Raw genomic sequence first — 22,703 nt, 5'->3', positions numbered from 1 at the left:
GAAAACGTGAACTGAACTTTGTTCCTATCCTAAACAAATATTCTGGTTTAAACTGAAGGCAGAGCTCTGTGTCTGTGCTATGAGGCTGTGAGGCAGTTGTTGACTTGCCATCTTTTCATGATTGCTAGAGAGACTTCTCCATTGTCCTTGCATATGATGTGGCAGTTGCCAACCTCACTGTAACTCGTTTTTCTACTTTATGTGTATATATGTGTTCTTTCAACCTTATGAATTATTTGACAGTTTGATAAAAATGTCAAATATTGCTCTGAGAAAAAAATTCTGTAAGTTGGAGGATAGCATACATTCACAGAGAAGGATGGAAGGGAGATAAAAATCTGGATAGAAAGATTACAGACTCATAAATGCTGTGGTAACTAGTATTAAAATCAGGTAAATGGTTATTGTGAGAGTTATTTTCTGGAATGAAAAGAAATGTAATAGTGGACAGGTGACTGGGATGCTCAAATACATCAATCATGATCCATTTCTCAGGATGAGTGGTATGTACCAGGGTCTGTTACAGATTCCCTCTTTCAGTTGTTTATGTGCCCTTACTGTATTCTGTATAGGTGTGCTATAGTAAACTTTTGAGTTCTGTTTACAAAAAGGAAGGACTGTGTGAAGGAGTTGACTTTTCTAATAATGTCCTTGCTGCCGTACTGTGCAGGACATTTAAAGACTTTGATAATAGTTCTTATATTTTATCAGAACAACTTTATAAGGGAGTGCTATCATGTCCTGAAGTAATAACCTCAGGCTTAGAGGATCGGCTTACTTAGATGAACAACAAGTGGCCATGGATCTAGGGCTGGTTCCACTGTTTTTTACTCTTTCCTGAAGATGCTTACTATAACTTGTTGTTTAGTTTTCAGATACTACCTTCCAAAATAACTGTGAGTTGTCATCTGTGCAAGAATAGGCTGATTGACAGATGTTCAACTGTCCCAAAAGTGGGGGGACTCAGATTGGTCAAGCTTGAGGAGGTATACTGTTAGACAGGCATTTGTGCTCCATAATTAATTTTATCTATATATAAAGTGGTACTTTGAACTCTACACAGCAGTGAGGCCTTTAGAAAAATCATATTTTTGGAAGCCAGGGAATGTTAATATATTGCAAGAGTTATTATCTGTAATTGAATCTTGCCTTTTTATCTGAATGGTGTTAGCATATTTCAAGAGACGCTTCATCTTAAATGTGACAGTCTTCATCCATGAGCATATCCTGAAAACACTGGGGTTAAAGGCACGCGTACTTGAACTTACGGCTTTGCTCTTTGCTTTCCTTGCTGTTTTGTTTTTCTTGTTTCTGGGGAAGATTGGTGAGTGAACTTCTTACCTAAAGAGCTCAAAAAGATCACTGTGGTTTTGGCCTCTTGATTTTACAGCAGTTGTTTGTATTTTTACAACCTCTGCCCTAGGAAGCTCATCCATGAACGTGAATATTCTTCCTCTGCGGGTTTTAAATTGGGTGTTTTGTGACAGGGTGACTCTTCCTCTGTCATCAGGATTATATTCAAACTGGTCTGTTTGGTCTGGTGAGCTGTTTCTCTTTGGGAATGCTTACTTTTTCATGTTCCTGTTTTTGAATGCTTTTAGTTGCAATGAAATTCACTAGTTTCTCTTTCAGTAGTAGGCTATACAGGGCATTAAAAAAAGAAATGGGCGGTGGTGGCACACACCTTTCATCCCAGCACTTGGGAAGCAGAGCCAGGCAGATCTCTGTGAGTTCGAGGCCAGCCTGGTCTACAGAGCGAGCTCCAGGACAGGCCCCAAAGCTACACAGAGAAACCCATCTTGAAAAACCAAAAGAAAAGAGAAATGTATGTTAGTAGAAACTGAATGAGATAGCCTAAGTTGGAAACATCCTTTTGTTTAATGGGCCGAGAAGTTTTATCTAGGGGAAATGAAACAGGTCAAATGCCTTTTTTTAAAAAAGTGGGACCTGCTAGGATTGCATGAGACTTCCAGGTTTGGCTGGTCATTACTTTAACACTCCCTAAACACTTATTAAAGAATTAAGGCCACCTTGTGGCATTTTACATTGAGGAAGAAGACAGGAGCCTCAGGAGATTAGGAACATAGCTGAAGTTACTCGAGTGGGACTCAGGCGGGATTCCTGATGAGGGGAGTGCTGCGTTTTCTTTACTTTGATACAGTGTACAAAGGCTGAGGTCACAGTCTGACTTTGTGCTAATAGACAAGTGTATGTGTGGTTGTTAAAGCAAGTGTTTGTATACAATTTGGGTTTTGTTCTTGTTGGAGAGCAATTCTCCAGACATCTTTCTGTGTCTCTTGGCTTTTCAAGTTCAAACATACTGAAACTGTAAGACATATCTTTCTTGAGAACTCTTTGTATGTGTTCAAAATTGCTGAGTTTCAAAAAGAAATGTTCCCTGATAGTATAAATCATTCAATAAAGTGTTTGTTTTAATAAAATTAAAGAAGTAGTAGACTATTTATAAAAATTGTTAAGCTGCAGGACACCTACAAAAAATAAATGCAGCTTTGCCTGAAATATGCTTAGAAAGTAGTTCTTCACCTTTCCACCTCTGTGAAACGGACTAGTCTTCAGAGCACTTGGTGGGGAACCATTACCAAATAAGAGCTTTCCATCGCAAACCAACAGAAACTGTGATAGGAACAAGTAAATACTGATTAAATGAAAAAGCAAACATTTCACATGACTATGTCCCATAGGAAATTTATTTCATTAATGTGGAAGTAGAATGATTTACAGAGTTAATGATTTATTTTAATTAATTTTCTTTTCAAACATAAGGCTACTGTTTTCTGATACAGTAATGTGAATATGATTCTAACATAAAGGCAGGTGCTTTTGAAATGCTTGTAAAATAGTAAGCTATTTTGAGGAAGAAGACTTACTACTTAGAAATAAAAATATAATATTTATTATTTTATGTAGAGGAATGTAAGAATACATGTGTTCTCCCTTATACACAAAAAGTTAAAATGGATTGGTGTAGATAAGAATAGATAGGTGGCTAGATGTGTGATACCAGTTGTAACGTGATGTTAGAGCATAGGTGGTTCATGTTTATTCTGTCAGCTTTGCTGTATATCTGGACATTTCTGTAACAGAATGTGGCTGGTATATATTGTGTTGACGTTAATATTTGTACTAATAATTCAGGAAGAAGGGAAGAGCCAACCAGGGATTGAAACCTGAAATTTTGAGCCAAAATAAATCTTACTTCCTTTTGTTTCTCTTTTGATATTTATCACAGCAACAAAAAAGCCAACCCATGGGACAGGACAGACAGTGCAGTGGTAAAGAATGCATACAGGTCTTTTAGAGGACTTTAGTTTGGGTTTCAGCACCCACATCACCTTTAACTCCTGGGGATCTGATGCCTTCTTGTGACCTCCATGGGCACATGCATGCACACAGACAGAAACATGCACTCATGTGCATAAGAGTTTTAAAGAACCTTGGTATATGCCACTGAAAGCAAGCCTGACATTTCTGCCTTGTTGTTTATCTGCTCAGTTATGATGTCTGAAAACTACAGCGTTAAAATGAAAGCACATACATAACTTAAAAAAAGAATTAGGGGCTGGAGAGATGGCTCGGTGTTTAAGAATACGTGTTTGTCTTGCAGAGGGCCTAGGTTCAGTTCCCAGCACCCACTGGGAACTCCAGTTTCAGAGGGCTCAATGCCTTCTTCTGACCTGTGGAGAAGCCAAGCATGCATGTGATGCACAGACATGCACGTAGGCAAAACACTTACACAGAAAATGAATACATCTAATTCAATTTTTAAAAAAACTCTTAGGCTGTTTAACTATTAATAGAGAAACAGTTGGGGAGGTGAAATTTCTTTTTAGTTGTGAGGCTCCTCTGGTCTCTGAGACACTACAATCTTTTTGTTTCTGGCTCCTTTGAATTCATAATGTCAGACATAAGGTCTCTGAGATAAGCTTTACCTACTTAGGGAGTTCTAGGTTTCCCAAGTCCAAGTGCACACTTATGAGAATGTCAGTAGTAAGTTAGGAAGAGTGGCACACAAAAAAGTAGTGTACCTTCAAATACATCCACAGCAGCGCTGTCTGCTAATTCTAACTCTCATAACCATAATCACCCTGCGTGCTAAGTATAACCTTGTTATGACGAAACCTACTTATGACAGTGTTAGGCAATTGGGAATCTTAGGTCATTTAAGGGTGCTCCTCAGAATTAAGCCATTGCTAAGCAAATGTTGCCTAATGTTTGCCTGAGGCCATTTTCTCTTAGCAAACCTGTAGTCAGAACTTCTTAAAGACATAAAGATGTTGATCAGTGTTAAGTCTTTCCTTTAGGAAGAAATAATTGTTACCCAAAGGAAGGCAATCCGAAGAAGTGATAAGATTATGATTTTTAGGCCCTAGTACTCCTCATGGTTACAGGAAAAAAGTTTTTTGTTTTTGAAACTTTGGACTTTTATTTTAGTTAACAAAGAGTACTTCTGTGTATTTATAGAGAACAGTGTGAATTGAATCAAGTTAATTAACGTATCTGTCATCTCATCAATTTATTATTTTCTATACAGAGGATTTTGTATTTTAGCAAATTAGAAAGATGTAATACATTGTTATCAACTGGGGTTGCCACACAGTACAACAGATCATGGAAACTCACGCTGCCAGTCTGGTGGAAGCGCTGTCCATTGGATGAACATCGTCCCGTTCCCTGTGCCTTCCCCTCAGACTGTGTTTCTGAGATAATTTAGTAGCACTTGGCACTGAGTAGAATGCCCATGCCAGGGAGGACGCACTAGGTCCACACATTCCCCCAGGAAATCATTCCTCTCCCAGCACCATGAGGTACTGAATTCAAATTTGTGCTAGTTGGCTATTTGTTAATCTTCCAAAAGCCCAATTTAAATAGGTATTTCCCCATTTCAAGTCACTGCATGTCCTTGACCACAGATGCCAGGGCCGATTATATAAAGCAGGAGTCAGCTAACTATAACCTGCCTCCCGGGTTTGTAATATAATGCCATTGGAACGCAGTCCAGCCCGTTTGCTTCCATAACACCTATGGTTGCTTGCAAGCTACAGTTGTGACAGGGTTGTGTACCCCTCGAAGTGTATTTACTCTCTGGCCCTTTGCAGAGAAAGTTTGCAAGCCCCTGCTACAAACGAATAGCAGCAGAGACCTACAGTTTCGGGAGCATGTGTCTTGAGTGCCAGAGGAAGAGGAGACAAGTGTCATTTGTAACATGGACTCAATCTCTTCAGAAGTAGAAGTCAGTGGAGTTGATCTCAGCACTGAGGGTTTGCGGGGTACTATATAGGAATGAAGGTAAAGATTTATTTTTATTTCACGTGAATGAACCTTTTGCCTGTATGTATATCTGCGCACCATTTGTGTGCTTTGTGGACATGGAGGCCAGAAGAGGGTGTCAGATCCCCTGGGACTGGGGTTGCAGATGGTGGTACAGTCCTTAAATTTTTAAACATTTTTTCTTAAAAGCTTTCCAGTATTTATTAAAAACATATCACCACAAACTAGTCCATTAAATTTATGTTTTCATTTAGCAGAAAGGTCTTTGATTAGTAACTAAACACTTGTAATCATCAAAAGACAAATGCTATATCTAACAAGAAAGACAAGCTTCAGTCTGCACCCTTGGTAGGGCTAGATTCCACAGAACAGCATGCATACCTGTGAAATGTATATGCTGATATTATAATAGCATCAGTGAGTGGGCTGATAAGGTAAATTTACACTATATTTTTATTTTTTTAACTATTTGAAACAATTTTTAAATTTAAATATATTTTGATCATATTCTGTTGTAGAATATTATTTTAAGGTGTGTTACTTTTGTTTATGCTCTGGAATGTGTTTGTTTAGTGATGCAAACATGTGTTTGATTAAATAAAATTCACCTGTGGTCAGGAGGCTGCGTCAGCACCTAGCTGACAGGAAGTGGTCGGGAGGCGCCAGGTGAGAAAGGGTTTATAAGGAGGGGCCAGGAGAAGCACGAGGACAAGGAGAGGAGGTGAACTACTTGCTATTTGGGTTCTCTAAGAAGCAGAATTCCACCCTAACCTTTGAATCTTGAGTTCTTTAGAGGGACAGAGGTTTAGTTAAGTCCCCTTCATAGCTTTGCAAGAGTTGGCACCGAAGGGAATTCCCTCTGGCTACGGCCCTTTCGGCCTAACCGCTGCTGGTAGTGGCGGGGTTGCAGTTGCTGATTCAGACAGCTGTGGCTTAAAAGGCAGCAACCATTTAAAAAAGCACAGTATTCTTCCTCTTCCCCAAGTCCTTCTAGATCCTCTCCCCCTAACTACCCACTCAACTTTAAGTTCTTTCTCAAAAAAGCAAACAAAAACCCAATATAATAACAAAACCATACGCAAAAAGAAAACAAAACCAAAAACAGACAGACACCAGACTGTAACCAAATAAAAACAAAAACAAAACAACAAAAACCCAGTAGGGTCCATTTTATGTTGGTCAACTGTTCTTGACTGTGAGGCCTGTCCCAGTATGGTTGATACATCCAGTGTCACTGTATTGGAGAAAACTGATTTTTCCCTCTCCCAGCAGGTAGAAATGACAGTTCATTTGTTAACCTTTATCCTGGTGGCTAGATATTCATTCATTCATTTTTTTTTTTAAAGCAGGAGCAGACCATAGAGAAATCATAGCAAAAATATCAGGGTTCTAGGGAGAAGTAATAGCTACAGTGAGGGAAGCTGGTGAGCTGGAGGTGAGAAGGCTAGGCAGGATGCCAGCAGGGACTCCAAAATGTGTAACAGGTACTTGTGACACTGAGGGAGCCTGATGATGAGCTCTGATGTGCGGATAGGCACAGGGAGCCAATGTCCCTCCTGCCAGAGGTAAGGGATGGCTCCTTTGGGTAGAAGGGAACCAGCTTCATAAGTTCCTGAGGAATGCTAACATTCATCTAGCCACTGGAAATCCTCCTATAGTTCAGACTGAACTCATTTATTGCTATTTGGACTGCCTTTGGAGTTTGGACAAAGACATGCAGGAATTTGCCATTTACTCCCTCATTTCTCAAATCTTGTCTTGGGTTTTGCCTGTAATGTTGCTGTGAGCATCCTTGTTTGTGTCTTTAGTACAAATGTGCAGATCCTTTCGAATTCATTGACCTATTTTGCTTATGTTGTGAATTCTCTGTTCACTCTGTTGGAATATTGACCTTTTTGTTTGTTTTTAAATTTTTATTTAGTTCTTCGGTTTTAGAAAAGTAGATGGTCAGGGCTTGCCCTCGCTCCTTCCCTCCGGTTCCTCTCCTCAGCCCCACTCCTGCTATGGGATCTTTTTCTTCCTTGACATCTTCCATACATTGCAAATACTTTTAAAACCCACTTGCTACTTATTTTTCAACTCAGTGCATATTTTCTGACTGTTCTTTCAATAGACATTCTAAATGACCAATGTTACTGTGTTTTGTGATTTCTTGCTTGCCGTCTTTCATCTTTCTAAGATTATAGAAATTTTTCTATAATCAGTAACCTGCTTCTTTCAGTCATCTCTGACCTTATGCTTCACATTTTATTCCTCTAGTACTCTGAAAATAATTTAGCATAATAAATAATGTACAGATTCAGCTTCATTTTCTCCCAGCTCTAGCCAGTTATCTCATGTCACGTTCATAATGTTCTCATGACATTGGAGCCTGTTTTTATTCCACACTTACAATTATGAGACAGTTTTTGACAGCAGTCACGAAGTTGAACTCATCTGGTGGATCTATGCACTCATGTGTGTGCATGCCCACAAACTTCACATATCACAAGTAATCTAAATTTCTAGTTTTCTTAACAAAACAGTAGCAAATCCTTGGTCATTTGCTGTTACTGAGGCTGGGTTTTTGTGTGTAATATATGCATAAATGTGTACGGCTCTCTCTCTCTTGATTTCTGTGTGTGTGTGTGTGTGTGTGTGTGTGTGTGTGTGTGTGTGTGTGTGTGTATGTGTGTGCGCGCGTGCGCACACGCATGTATGCAGGTAGAGACCTAAGGCTGACATCACATGTCTTCCTCACTCAGTGTCCACCCTACCCCCTGAGGCAGGGTCTCTCACTGAATCAGAAGTTTGCCTTTGCAGCTAGTCTGGCAAGCCAGCTTGCTCCAGGGATGTCTTGTCTCAAGGAAGCTGGGATAAAAGGCAGGCCACCAAGCCCACCTGGCTTTTATATGGATTCTGGGCATGGAGACACCTTAACACAGGGTATTAAAAGTAACCTCTCCATCCTCTTACCTTGTTAAATACATTTGCTTTGATTTCTTGTTCCTACTGACCTATACTTAGAGCAACATTCCTGTGCCCATACAGTTAGCTGTTTCATTTGTTAGAACTTTTTTTTTAAGATGGTGTCCTGGTTAGCTCTGGTCAACTTTACTCAACTGGACCCAGCTGGGAATGGGGCCCTCATGTGAGGACTTGCCCCTCATCAAACTGGCCTGGAGGTGTGTCTATGGAGCATTTTCCTGAAGTGATTGAAGAGGGAGGTTCAGCCCACTGTGGGTGGTGACAGCCCCGGAGGGTGGTCCTGGGTTATATAAGAAAGCAAGCTGCACAAGACACAGAAAGAAGCCAGTAAGCAGCATTTTCCCTGGTCTCTACTTCAGTACCTGCTTCCAGGTTCCCTGTCTTGAGTTCCTATGCAGGCTTCCCTCAGTGGTGGACTAGAAAGTAGCTGAAGTAAACCCTTTTCTCCCCCTAGTTGTTTCTGGTTGGTGTCTTATCGCAGCAACAGAGAAGTGAACTGATACAGATGGGGCCTTGCCATGATGTCCAGGCTAGCCGTGGAACCAAGGCTTCAGGGACGTGGACTACAGCTGTGTGCCTTGGGCCTGGCTCCATCTACCCTAAGTTTAGATGCGATCCAGAGAGCTAGCCCTTCAGAGTGTTCCTGTGCCATAGTTTCAATTTCTCAGATGGACTCCAGTGTTGTTTTAAGCAAGTCTTTGGAGGTTTTTGACTAGAATGCCATGACACACACGAGTATGTGTGTTAATTTTGTAAAGAACTGATATGTTTGTATGCTTCATTCTTCTGTTTCTCTTCATTCATTCAATTTTGTAGTTTGTTTTTGCAGACATATCTCCTTCCTTCTAAGTAGTATATCTGTTTTTTATTTGTTGCTAATACTGCTGTTTTTTTCTTCTAATTAAACTTCATAACTGGTGAGTCTTGGTATGTGAGAAATAGTGTATGACTCTTCTGGAACTTTAAAATTTATTTCTAATAATTTTGTAATTGATTTGGCTTCTGAGGTGGGCATAAAATTATCTACAGATAATCATCATGCCCCCATGCATCATACATTTATACTTTAATTCTGTGTAGTGAATAATTATGTTAAGGTTCCTTGTCTTACTTGTGACTTCACTGAAAAGATGCTACTCATTCATAGTTTGGTATGATGCTGTTGTCATATACACTGTTATGTTTTTATGCATTTCTTGTCTCCCCACAATGCTAATCATAATTGCCGTCTCACTGAACGATATCTAAGTCTTTAAATCTATAAATTTTAATCTCCCACTATCCCTGGTCTGTAAGGGTAGTTATTCCATCTGCAGGTTTTCTAATGATAAGCCTTCTTTCATTCTCGGGAGGCACTGCTGGGGTGGGTAATCTTCATTGTCAAGTTGACTGGATTTAGAGTCACCTAGGAAACATGCCTCTGAGCATGCTGTGCTGGCCTTTTCCAGAGAGGTTTAACTGGGGGGACCCACCCTGGCTGTGGGCAGCACTGTTGCATGCTGGTTGCTGGCACGTCTCTCTCACTGCAGTGTGGCCGTCCACTTCTCCCTGCTGCAGCCATGTCTTCCCACCGTAATGCTGGGCCCCTTTTCAACTGGTCAGAACGAGCCCTCACCCTCAGTTCTGCCAGGCATTTGTCATGGCACTAGAAAAAGGAACGAATGAAATACTTTCTTGGAAGTGGAGCATTTGAATCAAGAATCACAGAAACACAGTGAGCAATCTGTTTATGAGTAGCCATGAGAACCAAAGTTTTGCTTCCACAAATGAAACCATTTTTGATAGTGGCCTTGTGACTTAAAAACTAGGCTTCTTCTATGTGTATTTTCCAGTTTGGTTTCACAGTTGCATGAACACTCCTAAGGTTGTGATTAGCTTTCAATCTTAGTGTTGTTTTTCATTTTTAAAACTTTAAAATTTTAGAATTAAAAATATACAAATAAGTGAAAATAATTGCAGTCAACATCTAGATGTTAATATGTCTAGTTAGATGGCTTTTGGCTTTTGACAAGGACAAAATAATTCACTCTTATTTTTGTAAATCTGATTTGTGTTCATAAAACAGAAATCAAACAGTTATGAACCACAAGCATAGAAGTAATCTAGTGCCCACACACTGCAGTACCCAGAAATAAACAAGAAGGACGGATGTTAACTCTAGAAATTAGGTTAGAAAAGAAATTACCTTGTTAATGTAAGAATACAACTGTGTAAATAAAATTGGAAGCTGTAGGAAAGAGAAATAGAAAAAATAAAGCCTCCATCCACTTCAAAGCAGGGCCCAGCAGATGCCCCTGAAGAATGATGGACTAGAAGCTGGGTGTGCTGCCTTGTGCCTGTAACCCAGGTTTCAGGAGGCTGAATGGAGATTACCATGACTTCAGTGCTAGCTATACAGCAAGATTCTGTCTTTTAAACAGTAATGGAATTAGTTTAAAACTGAATATTTTATAATCTCTTCAGAAAGATCATTTAGAAAACAATGTAGTCATGTCAGGATTAGAAAAAGGCATGTATTAAAGCTTATTAATTCCTATAAAATATTTTAAAGTAAAATTAAGTATTTCTTGACTTTCTTCTTTTTTTGTAAATATTATTCATGCCCAGTGATGATGCACGCCTTTAATCTCAGTACTAGTGAGACAGAAGCAAGTGAATCTCTGTGAGTTTGAGGCCAGCCTGGTCTTCATAGAGAGTTCTAGGCCAGCTGGACTATATAGTGACACCCTATCTCAAACAAAAATAAAAATAAACATCATTAATTTATTCCACAACTATTTATCAAGTGCCCACACACCAGGAGTGGAGAATGGTGTTCATTCACAGAAACTCTACCTTGCCGATGGCTGCTGAGGTTGTACTCATGCTCAGAATAAGTGGCCCATCAGCATCATGGATATTCAAGGCTGTGCATGAATTATTCAGTAACTATTTTGGCCACAGTGTTAATGTTTCTTAGTCCACTGTGTATAAATGTTTCTGACTTATTCTCATCTATTTTTGCCTATCCATTTTTATTTTATTTTCTGTAACTCACCTGTAGTTTACTGTTTAAAAGCTTTAATATTTTATGGCCACATGCCTAGGTGATTAAAGTTACTTTGAATCTTAACCTAGATTATTCTCTCACTTTCCTCCATCTTGTCCTGTCATGAAAAGACTTTACTAAGATCTATAGGATGGCCATATATCTGATTTACTGTGTTCCATGGTGACTGAATGATTGGTTTTTATCATTGCGGTTCAGATGTTTTTCGTCTGAGTCAGCTGCACTGATTAGTCGTCCTAATAGGTTCTGTCCAATGGATGTGGCTTTCATGTTGAGTTAATTGATGCCATAGTGGAAGGCCTACCACTGGGGTGGAAGGAAAGCTCAGAGAATTATTGAAAAGCGATGGGCTATAGCACACTGGGGTTGGAGCACAAGAAGGGAGAAACAGCAGGTGCCATGAGCCGTTACCAACATTTTAAAATAAACATGTATGTGAGCGTGAAGCCTGGGCTGAGCACAGGCCATCTGTGTGCAGAGAAGGACACTGGGTATCGAGAAGCGGCTCAGTGGGCAGGGTTCGGACCCAGGAAGGTGCCTTGTGAGGGAAGGATGAAGGGCAATCTTTCAGGGTGTCTAAGGGAAAACTCTATAAAAACTGTTCAGAATAAGGGATGGTGGCAAGTAAGTAGTTTTCAATTTCAGTTGGAAAGATTGAAATGGTTCTGAGGAAAAAAGTCAACAGAATTTGTGGAAGGGATAAAAGTCATTTTTTTATTAGCTTTTGTTGAACATGAAAACATTGGCTGGTGTCACCTAACCTTCTAGACTTTGACCATGCTTCAAATTCGGTGACTACCCAGAGTAAAGTCACTCCAGGCCTGTTTTCTGTTGTTTGGCTTATGGTCTAGTCAGAGCTAAGGATTGTTTTCATTTGCTTTGTTTGGGGAAAGACTTTATTGGTAATGTTTTTATGAATATTGTTTGTTTTTTTTTCCTATGCACAAAACCTTCCAGTCTAACTCTCCAAGAAATGTTTGGAAATGTGTAGTTTTTTCCATCAGGGAATTTCCCATCAAGGGGCATTTTGTTTGTTTCTGGTTTGGAGATCTTAAAAAGCAAAGCCTCGGGGTTTTGTGAAGACTCTCACTTCTGCTGGGCCTGCCCTCTGCCATGTTCGTTGTTTTCACAGTGCCTGGGCTGTGCTTTGCCCTCCCACCAGCAGAGCTCAAGAGAGCCAGGTTCTCCTAATTGTTCTTCACTGTAGCTGTACTAACAGATTCGGGGCATAGCTCATTGGCGCTTGTGTTTGCATTTTCCTTATGGCTAAATGACGTGGACTGAGTCTATGCTCAGGTGTTTATTTCCATCTGTATACCTTTGGTTGAAATGTCTCCTGAATGGTTTTTGTCTGTTTTCTAATTGGAATGTTTAAACATTACTTTTTAAATATTTGTGGAGTTTCCTTGCAAATTCAGGTAAGCAAAAGAGACTACTTACTTCATAAGCAAGAGAAATTCGGAAGGCTGTTTGTTGATATTGTGAATGTTTAAATGTAGATGAAGGAGCCAGAATGATGTTTGTATTTTACTAAGATTCAAACACTGTGGAAGTAGTATTGGGATAATGAACATAAAAGGGAGGAAGGGGAAAGAGAAAGAAAAGAAGTGATTCAGGGGCAAGGAGGAAAAGGCAGAGAGGGAGGTCGTGATTAGCTTTAATAGTCAGCTGGCCACAGCTGGAGTCATCTGAGAGGAGAGCCTCGGTTGAGGAATTGCCTGGGTCAGCTTAGTCTATGGGTTAAGGGCTAAGTCTATAGAATTCTCCTACTAACTGATACAAGAGGGCCCAACCTACTTTGGGTAGCATCATTCCTCAGGCAGGTGGTCCGCAGCCCTATAAAAAATACTCCAACAAACAGAAGCCAGACAGCAGCATTCCTCCATGGTTCCTTCCTTGAGTTTCTGTCCTCATTGTCCCCTGTGAGTGATGGACTGTGAGCTGGAAGTATAAGCCACAGAAACCCTGTTCTCCTCAAGTGGTTTTTGGTCAGAATGTAACTAGGACAGGAGATAAGAGGTACATGGGCTCAGTCTGAGAATACCCTTAAAAGCAAAGTATTTTGTTGAGGTCTGTAACACAACTCCAGAGCTAGTGTGTGGTGAATCTGAGTGTCCACGGGAAAGTGTAAATGTTTTAGATGAGTTGTAACTTGCTAAGTGAAGAAGATGACCTCTTTTAAATTACATTTAAGCCATTAGTGATGGAGTTTAAAGAGCATTGGAACTGGTTGTGGTAGTGTAGACCTATAATCTCAGGACATGTGAGGCTGTGGCAGGAGGATTGATTTCAAGGCCAAAAACCTGGGCTATAGAGACCTTGTCCCAAAGCATTGCAATCGAGGGATGTTACTTCCACTCCAGTCCTTCTAAAGACTGAGGCCTATGCAGACTCTTTAGTTGTATGGAGAAATCAGATGGCCTGCTTCTACTATCTTTCCAGGGTATTGTATCTAATGACAATTACTAGAAAACACTTGGAACCTGTAATTTATTCTACAGAAAAAGTGAAATTGATAATTTTTGAGAACCATGGACTATAAGAAGACGATTTCTGACTAGACATGCCTTTTAGACCAGAGAACGGGAAAGAGAAGTCATACAGTGTGCCCATTTTTTGAGTTGTTTGCTTTGGGGAGGTGAGAACTTGTAGATTTGTATACATGCCAGGTAGATGCTGCATAAAGAAACAACTTCAAAACTTGCACAAGAGTCATCCAAGTCTTTAGCTGAAACCTAAAGCTATGTTTGCATTGAGTTGGTCAAGGAATGGTGATGGGTTCCATATCTTCTGGGAATGGACCTGCCTTAGCAGCCCTGATCAAGGATATTCTCAGTGTAGGTGGATTTCAGATCCGAATACAACAGCCAGGGCACCTTTTGGCAACTAATGTCCGTTTTTCCATACAGGTGTAGAGTATAGGTAGGCTATTTTGTATCAACTAAGATGGGGCAAAACCAGAAGCCCCTGGCATCCGCTGTGTTCACCACCACTGCAGCTCACCCTGTGGCAGCAATATGCCCATCCTTAATCTACCCTCTACCTTTTTTTCTTTTGTGGTTTGCTGTGACAACTCAGACACTTTCTGAAACAGAAAACCAAGAAGGAAGATACTTAATGGAATATTATATTGTCTTTTAAAAATATAATAAAAATAGTCATTAAGGCAAAATTTATTATTAGACACTTAAGAAGGGTATTCTATAATGGTAAAGAGGCAGTTGGTAAGGAACAAATAAGTGTGTGTGTAAGAACAGAATTACAAATATATCGGCAAAGAAAAACTCATGGATTCAGCATTCATTGTAATGCTACATAGCAATAAAAACATCCAGTTAGCAAATAAACATACAAAATGCTCAGCACCACAAGTCACTGGGGAAATGCAAATCAAACTGTAACACAAGACTATCACATACCCACTATTATGGCTAAAATGATGGAGATTTAATGTTTTTTAGAATTTCTTGAGTTCTGTATTTACATAATTTTCCCCTCCCTTCCATCACTCCAGAACACACACACACACACACACACACACACACACACACACACACACGCACACGCACACGCACACACGCGTGCACCAGGTATAGGGAAGTGGCTCAGTGGGTAACAGTGCTTACTGCACAAGCATGAAGACCTGAGTTCAGATCTCAGCATGAACAACAGAAACACAAGAAGCCAAGCTCCCCGACATGTACCCCATTGCTGGGGGCGGGGGGGGGGGCAGAGTGAAAAAAGACAACAGAGGTAAGCAAATCACTAGATCTTGTTGGTCACCTGCCTAGCCGAAATAGTGGACTCCAGGTTTGGTGAGAGACCCTGTCTCAATGAACTAAGATGGAGAGACAAAGGAGGATGAGGATGCTCTGAGTGCACACATGGGCACTGGTACCTGCAGTTACATATATACCATATATATATGCATGCACACAATAAACAATAATTCCATGCCAGGCTTCACATATGAGAGATAACATGCAGTTCTTGTCTTTATGGACTTGGGTTGCCTCACATAATATGTTTTCCAGTTCCATCCATTTTCCTATAAATTTCATTTTTATTCATAGATGAAAAAAATATGCAGTTATATAAAAAATAGATATTTTTAAAAAATAAAGTCTTTAAAGAGACAGTAAAGGTAATATAAAAAATAAACCATGTAAAGATGGATATTACACAGAAAATCTGGATTGTGTTGTCTTTGGGAATTTTAACTGCAGAAAGACATTTGATTGTAAAAGCTGTTGAGTTAAGCCAATATGTATATTTTAAAGATACTTGGACTTCAAAATTTGGATCTAAAGATATGTTGCTTTGGAAAGGAGGCTCTGCTTTTGTTTCCACAGAAAGCAAGAGGCTATGGATTTGTTCCAGATTAAGATACATCAGGTTTGACCAGCCAAGACCCCCTGAAAGGTCTCCGATGACACTATGGCCCAGATGATCCAACATCCAGAATAGTTTCAAGGCAACTGGCTCAGAGAATACAGCCTTATGGACTACTCCATAATTCTAAAATTTTCTTTATGTCCCCATAAGAATACAGCGCCCTCATCCAGCAGGAAGTAGTATGAGAAGCTACGCCCAAATTCCCAAATATACCAAACTGGCTTTGGAGATGGAATTGGCTCACTCCTTCTCTAAACCCAAGCATATTGGAAAAAAAAAAAGGTTGAGAGATTCTTTTGTGCCATATCAGAAGAGCCCTCTGGTGTGGGACAGAGAAAACCCAAAATTTTTATTTAAAACAGGTTTATTATAAATGTAATCTCTTTCTAAAGAAAAAAGGGGACAGTATAGATAATGACAGGGTGAAAGGGTAGATTATTAAACCTACTTTTAAAGAGCAACTTGTTTAAAATGTTTTACATTGGTATAGATTTTAGTTTATTGATACAAATTTTAAGTTGGTTTTGTTCTAATATATATATATATATATATAATTTATACTCTTGTTTAAGATATTATGTTTATGTAACTCATTTAAATTGTAATGGATAACTAAGAAATACAGATTAATAATTAGTCTTCTATGATAGTCAAACTTATATTCATGTTGTTTTCTAGGTATATATAGATATAATTCAATTGGGTAGGTAATCTTCAAACACTTCAAAGACCTACAGAATATGGCACTTAAAATATTTTTTAAAATTTAGTCTTTCTGGACATTGAGACATGTCTTCTCCTAGCAGCACCGATTTACTTCAGAGAGGAGGATGGGCATCGAAGACACTCTATATGGAGTTTATCTTCTTCTTGGCAAAAATAGCCATTTGGGCAAGAAACTGTTCTTGCCTGGACTGCTTGATTGACTAGACATGCAGGACCCATAGGAAGGTGACCACTAAACTTTGCTTGGCAAAATGGTCCTTAAGGTTCCTTCTTCACAGAGGAAACTGCCAGACATTCTACAGGACACAGAAAAAAGTGACTGAGAGACTCTAGGCCTGTGGGCTGAAAACAGATGCCCCAACTTTACAGAAGAACTTTGGATGACTGTCCAGGCTGCCAGCTGTCTCTGTCTACTCTTGCAAAACTCCCGAAAGTTGCTTGCATCCTTCTCCCGTTTCTCAGATAATATTATATCCTTCTGAGGTCTTTGATGTAGTTAAAGACTAGATAGTTATAATTTCCTTAGTTATGATAAAAGATAAGTTAAATATAAAACTTTAGACTCACAAATATAGGATAGATAGGATGTCTTCTTTAATTCTGCCAAATACAAATAGACTAGATATTATAAATAGACTAGATATTGTAACTCTAATTCTTGTTTTGTTATATGTAATTTTACTATGTTAAAGTTAAAATCTTCCTTTTTGAAAAACAGAAAAGGGGAAGTGCTGTGGGATGTCCTGTATGCTGTGAATATATGTTGCTATGATTGATTGATAAATAAAATGCTAATTGGCCAGTAGCCAGGCAGGAAGGATAGTGTAGGCGGGACAAGGAGAGAGGAGAAGGCTGGGTAGAAGAAGGCTGAGTCAGGAGACGCTGCCAGCCACCATGAGGAGAAGCATGACGTAAGATACCGGTAAGCCATAAGCCACTTGGCAAGTTATAGATTAATAGCAATGGTTAAGATATAAGAACAGATAGCAAGAAGCCTTCCATGGCCATACAGTTTATAAGTAATATAAGTCTCTGTGTGTTTACTTGGGGGGACGCTCGTGGGAAAGATTTGTCCCGACTGCTGGCGAACCAGGACACAGGAAAACTTCAGCTACAAATGTACCACATTTTCACTATCCACCGGCTGACGGTCATCTAAGCTGACTGCATTTCCTTGCTGTTACTGAAAAGAGCTGCAATAAACATGGATGTGCAAGTGTCTCTGTTAGAATAAGGACTCCTTTGGGTTTATTTTGATTTTTTTTAGTGTATATCCATTGTTTAAAGGAATGGGCTTCATAATGACATTTGTTTTGTTACTTCCTCTAATTTCAATGTGTCCTAAGTATGTTTGCCAAAGTGATATTACAGTATACATGTTAGACATGTTAACTTTGAGGTTCCTAGAAATAAAGAATTTGGCTATCAGCAGAGAAATGGATCTTAGAGATGTAAATTTATGAGTCATTGATATGATTATTGAGACTGGAGTAAGTATAGAAATTAAAGACTATAGAATACCAACTTCTAAAGGAGACAGGCAAAAATCAGGCTACAAAAAAGGGAAACAAGGAATGAAGGAAAGGGAAGAACCAAGGCTGGCGATTTCAGGAGGGGCAGTTTATGGGGTTAGATGTGGCTCGTACAGTCAGACTTTAAATCATTTGAAGTGGATGGTTACCGCTGCTGAAATGTCACAGGGCAGTAAGCACTGCAACATAGTGGACTGTGCGAAACAGAGGCAAGGGCATGAACAAGCACTCCCACACCAATGCTTTCTGTTCTTCGTACATATGAGACAGCATGCTTCCTTTCCAATAAATCCCTTTTCTACAAAAACACACAAAATTGCCACAGGACCTATAGCTAGGAGAGATTTGGGCAAATTACTTGAATTCCTAGTAAGAAGTGGGTAGGGGAGGGTAGATGGCCATCCCAAGGCATCAAGCCTAATATGGAACATGTTCCAGAACCTAACAGTTCCTATCTAATATTAAGTTAGTTACCTTGCAAATGGAATGTGTTCTATCAGTCTTTAGTACTTATTTTCTAATTTAAAATGTCAATGTCTTTTTTACCACTGGATTTTACAATATAAAACACAATGGTGAGCAGTCTACAAGCTGTTTTGATGAGTTCTATCAAAATGAGTCTCTGCATTCAGACAAAACAAGGACAAATTTGTGTGCCCAAAACCTGTTTGAAGTGTTTGCAATGTGCTTTTCTCTTGAGCTCTTAAACTTTATGTAGAGACACTTCACTTAAAATCAAGTTTGTTCTTGCATGTCTTAGCCAACAATAAAACTTTTGTGCTGGGCGGTGGTGGCGCACGCCTTTAATCCCAGCACTCGGGAGGCAGAGGCCAGCCTGGGCTACCAAGTGAGTTCCAGGAAAGGCGCAAAGCTACACAGAGAAACCCTGTCTCGAAAAAAAAAAAAAAAAACTTTTGTGAAGAAAATTCTAGCCCAGCGATGGTGGCACACGCCTTTAAATCCCAGCACTCGGGAGGCAGAGGCAGGGTGAATTCGAGGCCAGCCTGGTCTACAAGAGCAAAGTCCAGGATGGCCAGGGCTACACAGAGAAACCCTGTCTTGAAAAACAAAAACAACAACAAAATAGAAAATTCTAAGAAGAAATATGATCGTTGAAAAGAACACAAAGTAATATCTTTTTTAAAATTAGAAATAATTTGTTTTATTCTTTCAAGTTAGCTGAGAATGTTTTTAAGACTTAGAAATGTGACATTTTATAATAATATGAGATTTAATTTCGTAACTTTTATCTAAGAAACAAAGAGGTACAGTTGTAATGTATCAATTACTCTTATCCTGCTATATTCTTTATATCCCCACAAGTTTCTCTTAAAAAACCAAATAAAATGAAAATTATGAGGAATTCATGTCCGTTTTCATCTCCCCACGTTTGGTAATGTCTCTTTTGACTTCCACTCATACAGAAGTCACATTCACGACCTCCCAGGCCTCTGTGCTCAGCTCCTCCCCAGTGTAAGAACATGTCATATGTCAGAAAATCCTTGTGGGTCACACCCTTTGTTTTGGAAAGTATTTCCCCATCAGAAGAATGTGTATAATATCAAATAAATACATAAAACAAACCACTTTTCTCTTTTATATAGCTTTGTTCACAACTAACACATTTCCCCCTTTATCACAGGTACCAGAGATTTGAAAAGGCCTTTCTCTTAGCTGTTGACATCGGTGCTCGTGACCTGTTTATGGTAAGTCATTCCCAGAGATGATGTTTTGGGCCTTCAGTTCTAAGGCTGAGTAAGTTGTCAGCCTTTGTGACCATTCAAAGGGATTAGTGTCATTTGTGGCCTTAGACACATGGAGGGAAGGCATTGTTAATTCCACCGTGGCTCGCAGCACTGGCTTCGTGAAGGTGGTCATAGCTATCTAGTATCTTTTGACTTTGTGACATTTTCCTTGCCAGGGCCAAAGGATCTTTTATGTTTTCAAAGCATTTATAATTCTTGAACTTTTCTCCCCATGAACCTTGATGTGCAGGATTGACACCTTTCCGTCTATTAAGTTTAAATGTCTTTCTAATCCATGCTTTGAGCAAGCTTGCAGCTACAGAAGCCAGGCAACAGGAGGAAATGTGTCCCAGAGATCTGGACATACTGTTGGTCCCTCAGCTTCAGTGAGAAGTAAGAAATCACGAATGCTTTACTTGAGTTTTGGCAGAACTAGAGAGAAAAGTGGATCTACAGGTGGTGAGTCCGCCACACTCCTGGCCTGCTGTTTGTCACTTGCCCCGGGGTGACATTGCCCAGTTTCTTACAGACCCTGTGCCCACTGTCAGGTTCCTGTCTGTCTGTTGGTTTTTCAGATTGTAACTTAGTTACACTTCTCTCTTCCTTTTCATCCCTCCAAACCCTCCGATGTCCCTCCCACATCCCCACCCCCTGCACCCTGCTTCCGGTCTTATGAGAACTTTCACCCCGTGAGGTCAGATGAACGAAGTGGCAATTCCATTGTTATCAATGAAACAGTAAGACAAAGGTTTTTACTGTTCTTTTACACCATGAAGATACTGTCTAAGTGTTGTTGTTTCCTTAGGTCATTTGTGTTTCAAGTGAATCTGGTATTAAAATTCTGAATTACAGATGACAAAATTTGAATTTCATATTTTCAAATCAATTGTACATACATTAATCATGAAAAAATAGTAATTGCTTTTGAAAGGCTAACCACTGTCTTTTCCATCTTCATTTCACTCTCCACTTGGGCAGGCATGTCAGTATATTGACAGGTTACCAGTTTCACCACAGTCTGCTGCGGACAGCACGATGTCAGAGCTCTGATTCCCACCTGACTGACCTTTCTTCTCTCTGTCTTCCCAACTCTTCCGCTTAGTATTCCAGTGGAGGTATATCGCCCTCCACGCTCCCCTTCCTCTCCCATTCCTCTACTCCTTCCCACTCCTCTTCCTCCTCCTTCTACAGGGTCTCAGTATGTAGCTCTGGCTGGCCTAGAACTCACTCTCACTCTAGACCATCTCAGTGCTGAGATTAAAGGCATTGGCCACCAGGCCTGGCCCATATTTCTTGTTTTGTACTGAGAGTTCCATTGGAAGGGGGGGGCAGGTAAGAACTATGATTAGAATTGTGATGTTTTTTGCTGGGCAAAATTTCTCTAAGAATATTGTATTCTGTAGTTTATTCCTTTATTAATTAATAAATATAATTATCAAAACCACCTTCTAAACTATTTTTGTATTTATTTCAGCATTCTAATCTGTTTAACCCAGTACGAATTTAGAGAAAGTCTTTGTGTTCCTTCAAATCTCCTTAATCCAAGAGATTTTCTACTGATGGGTTAAAATAGAGGAGAGGCTGACTAGACTCAGTTTGGAAAAGTACAGACGTTATTCGGAGTGCACATCTTCACTCCTCATCTAAGACATCGCCTTTAGCCAAGGTCTATTTTAAGGGATCTCAAAATACAAAGTGTTGAGGCCTCAGAGCTCTGTTTAAGTTTATGAAAGTACTGTGTACTTTTTGTACATTTGAGAGTTGATGTTGAAATTATCTGAAAGAATTTATCATGTTTTCGTATAGATTGATTCTTAGTGTTTAAATTTCATCTGGCCAGAGGTTCATAGCCTATATTCTAAGAAATATTACCTCTTTTGAAAAATGAAAGTTTATAAAATAAGCAGGATTAGCTCTACTTGCAAAGGATTTATTATCTTTAAGCCATCTCTTCCTTAAAGATTAAAAATAATACCAAAGAGACCGCAAAAAAAGAAATCTCTCTGGCTGAGGACATAGCTCAGTTGGCAACGTGTTTGTCGTGCATGCTCAAGGTCCTGGTTTGATCTCCACAACTCATAAACAAGGTGCGGTGGCACACTCCTGTAATCCCATGACTTGTGAGGTAGAGGCAGGAGGACCAGAAGTCAAGGTCATCCTTGGTTACAAAGCAATGTTGAGGCCCACATGGGCTCCATGAGACTGTCTCAGAGCCACAACAGCAACAACAACAAAAACACCACACAAAGGATCAGCTAACCTGAAAATAATGCTTTTCACGTTAGCGTCTGGTGGTGATGAACAGATCACGGTATATGACATGACAAGAAAGGTGATGTGGCTGGAACCTGGTGACTGAGACTAGAGAGGCCCAGTGTGAGCTAAGGGTTAGACTTTGTCTTTAAAGCTGTAGGAACTTGATGAAGTGTTTGAATCAGAAGAGTGATACAATCATAATTTTGATCAGGAGTCTGAAAGCCTTTTCTGGAAAGGACTAGGTAGTAAATATTTCACTTTGCAAGCCTTACAGCTAGTCAACACTACTATCATACAGTGAAGGCAGCTGTCACGGTGTACAAACAGTGAGTGTGGGTGTGTTCCAGTAAAACTTCATTTACAACAATTTGAATATAATACAAATTTCAAGTGTCACACAAAAAAACCCTGTGATTACACACACACACATACACACCGAGTGCTTTAAACTAGAAGAGACATCTTTAGTAACATCTGGCTGCATTCCATCTTTTTCCTACACCTCATTTCTGAGGAGACCTGAGGCTGTGGAGAATAAGAGGGAAGCCAGCTTTTAGGGTAAAGGGTTAGAGTAGAAGAGGCAGGTCATTCAGGTCTATCTCCACACCAGTGCCCTCAGATTGACTTTTTTTTTTTTTTTTTTTGGTTTTTCGAGACAGGGTTTCTCTGTATAGCTTTGCGCCTTTCCTGGAACTCACTTGGTAGCCCAGGCTGGCCTCGAACTCACAGAGATCCGCCTGGCTC

The 22,703-nt window shown here is 39.8% G+C and overlaps 1 protein-coding gene across 5 annotated transcripts in view; it reads left to right on the top strand.

Annotated features, from left to right (window-relative positions):
- The window catches only part of Wdpcp (WD repeat containing planar cell polarity effector), a 303,350-nt gene that overhangs the window by 171,450 nt on the left and 109,197 nt on the right, over positions 1–22,703 (top strand). For all 5 annotated transcript variants that reach the window (XM_052734725.1, XM_052734723.1, XM_052734724.1 and 2 more), the window contains one exon: positions 19,601–19,664. In XM_052734725.1, the coding sequence (XP_052590685.1) occupies positions 19,601–19,664 (64 nt within the window). The remainder of the gene's footprint in view (positions 1–19,600; positions 19,665–22,703) is intronic.

The sequence above is a fragment of the Peromyscus californicus genome, unplaced genomic scaffold, assembly GCF_007827085.1.
Source record: "Peromyscus californicus insignis strain IS unplaced genomic scaffold, ASM782708v3 Scaffold_13__1_contigs__length_99412109, whole genome shotgun sequence".
Lineage (NCBI taxonomy): Eukaryota > Metazoa > Chordata > Mammalia > Rodentia > Cricetidae > Peromyscus > Peromyscus californicus.
This window is presented reverse-complemented; position numbering and strand designations above follow the sequence as displayed.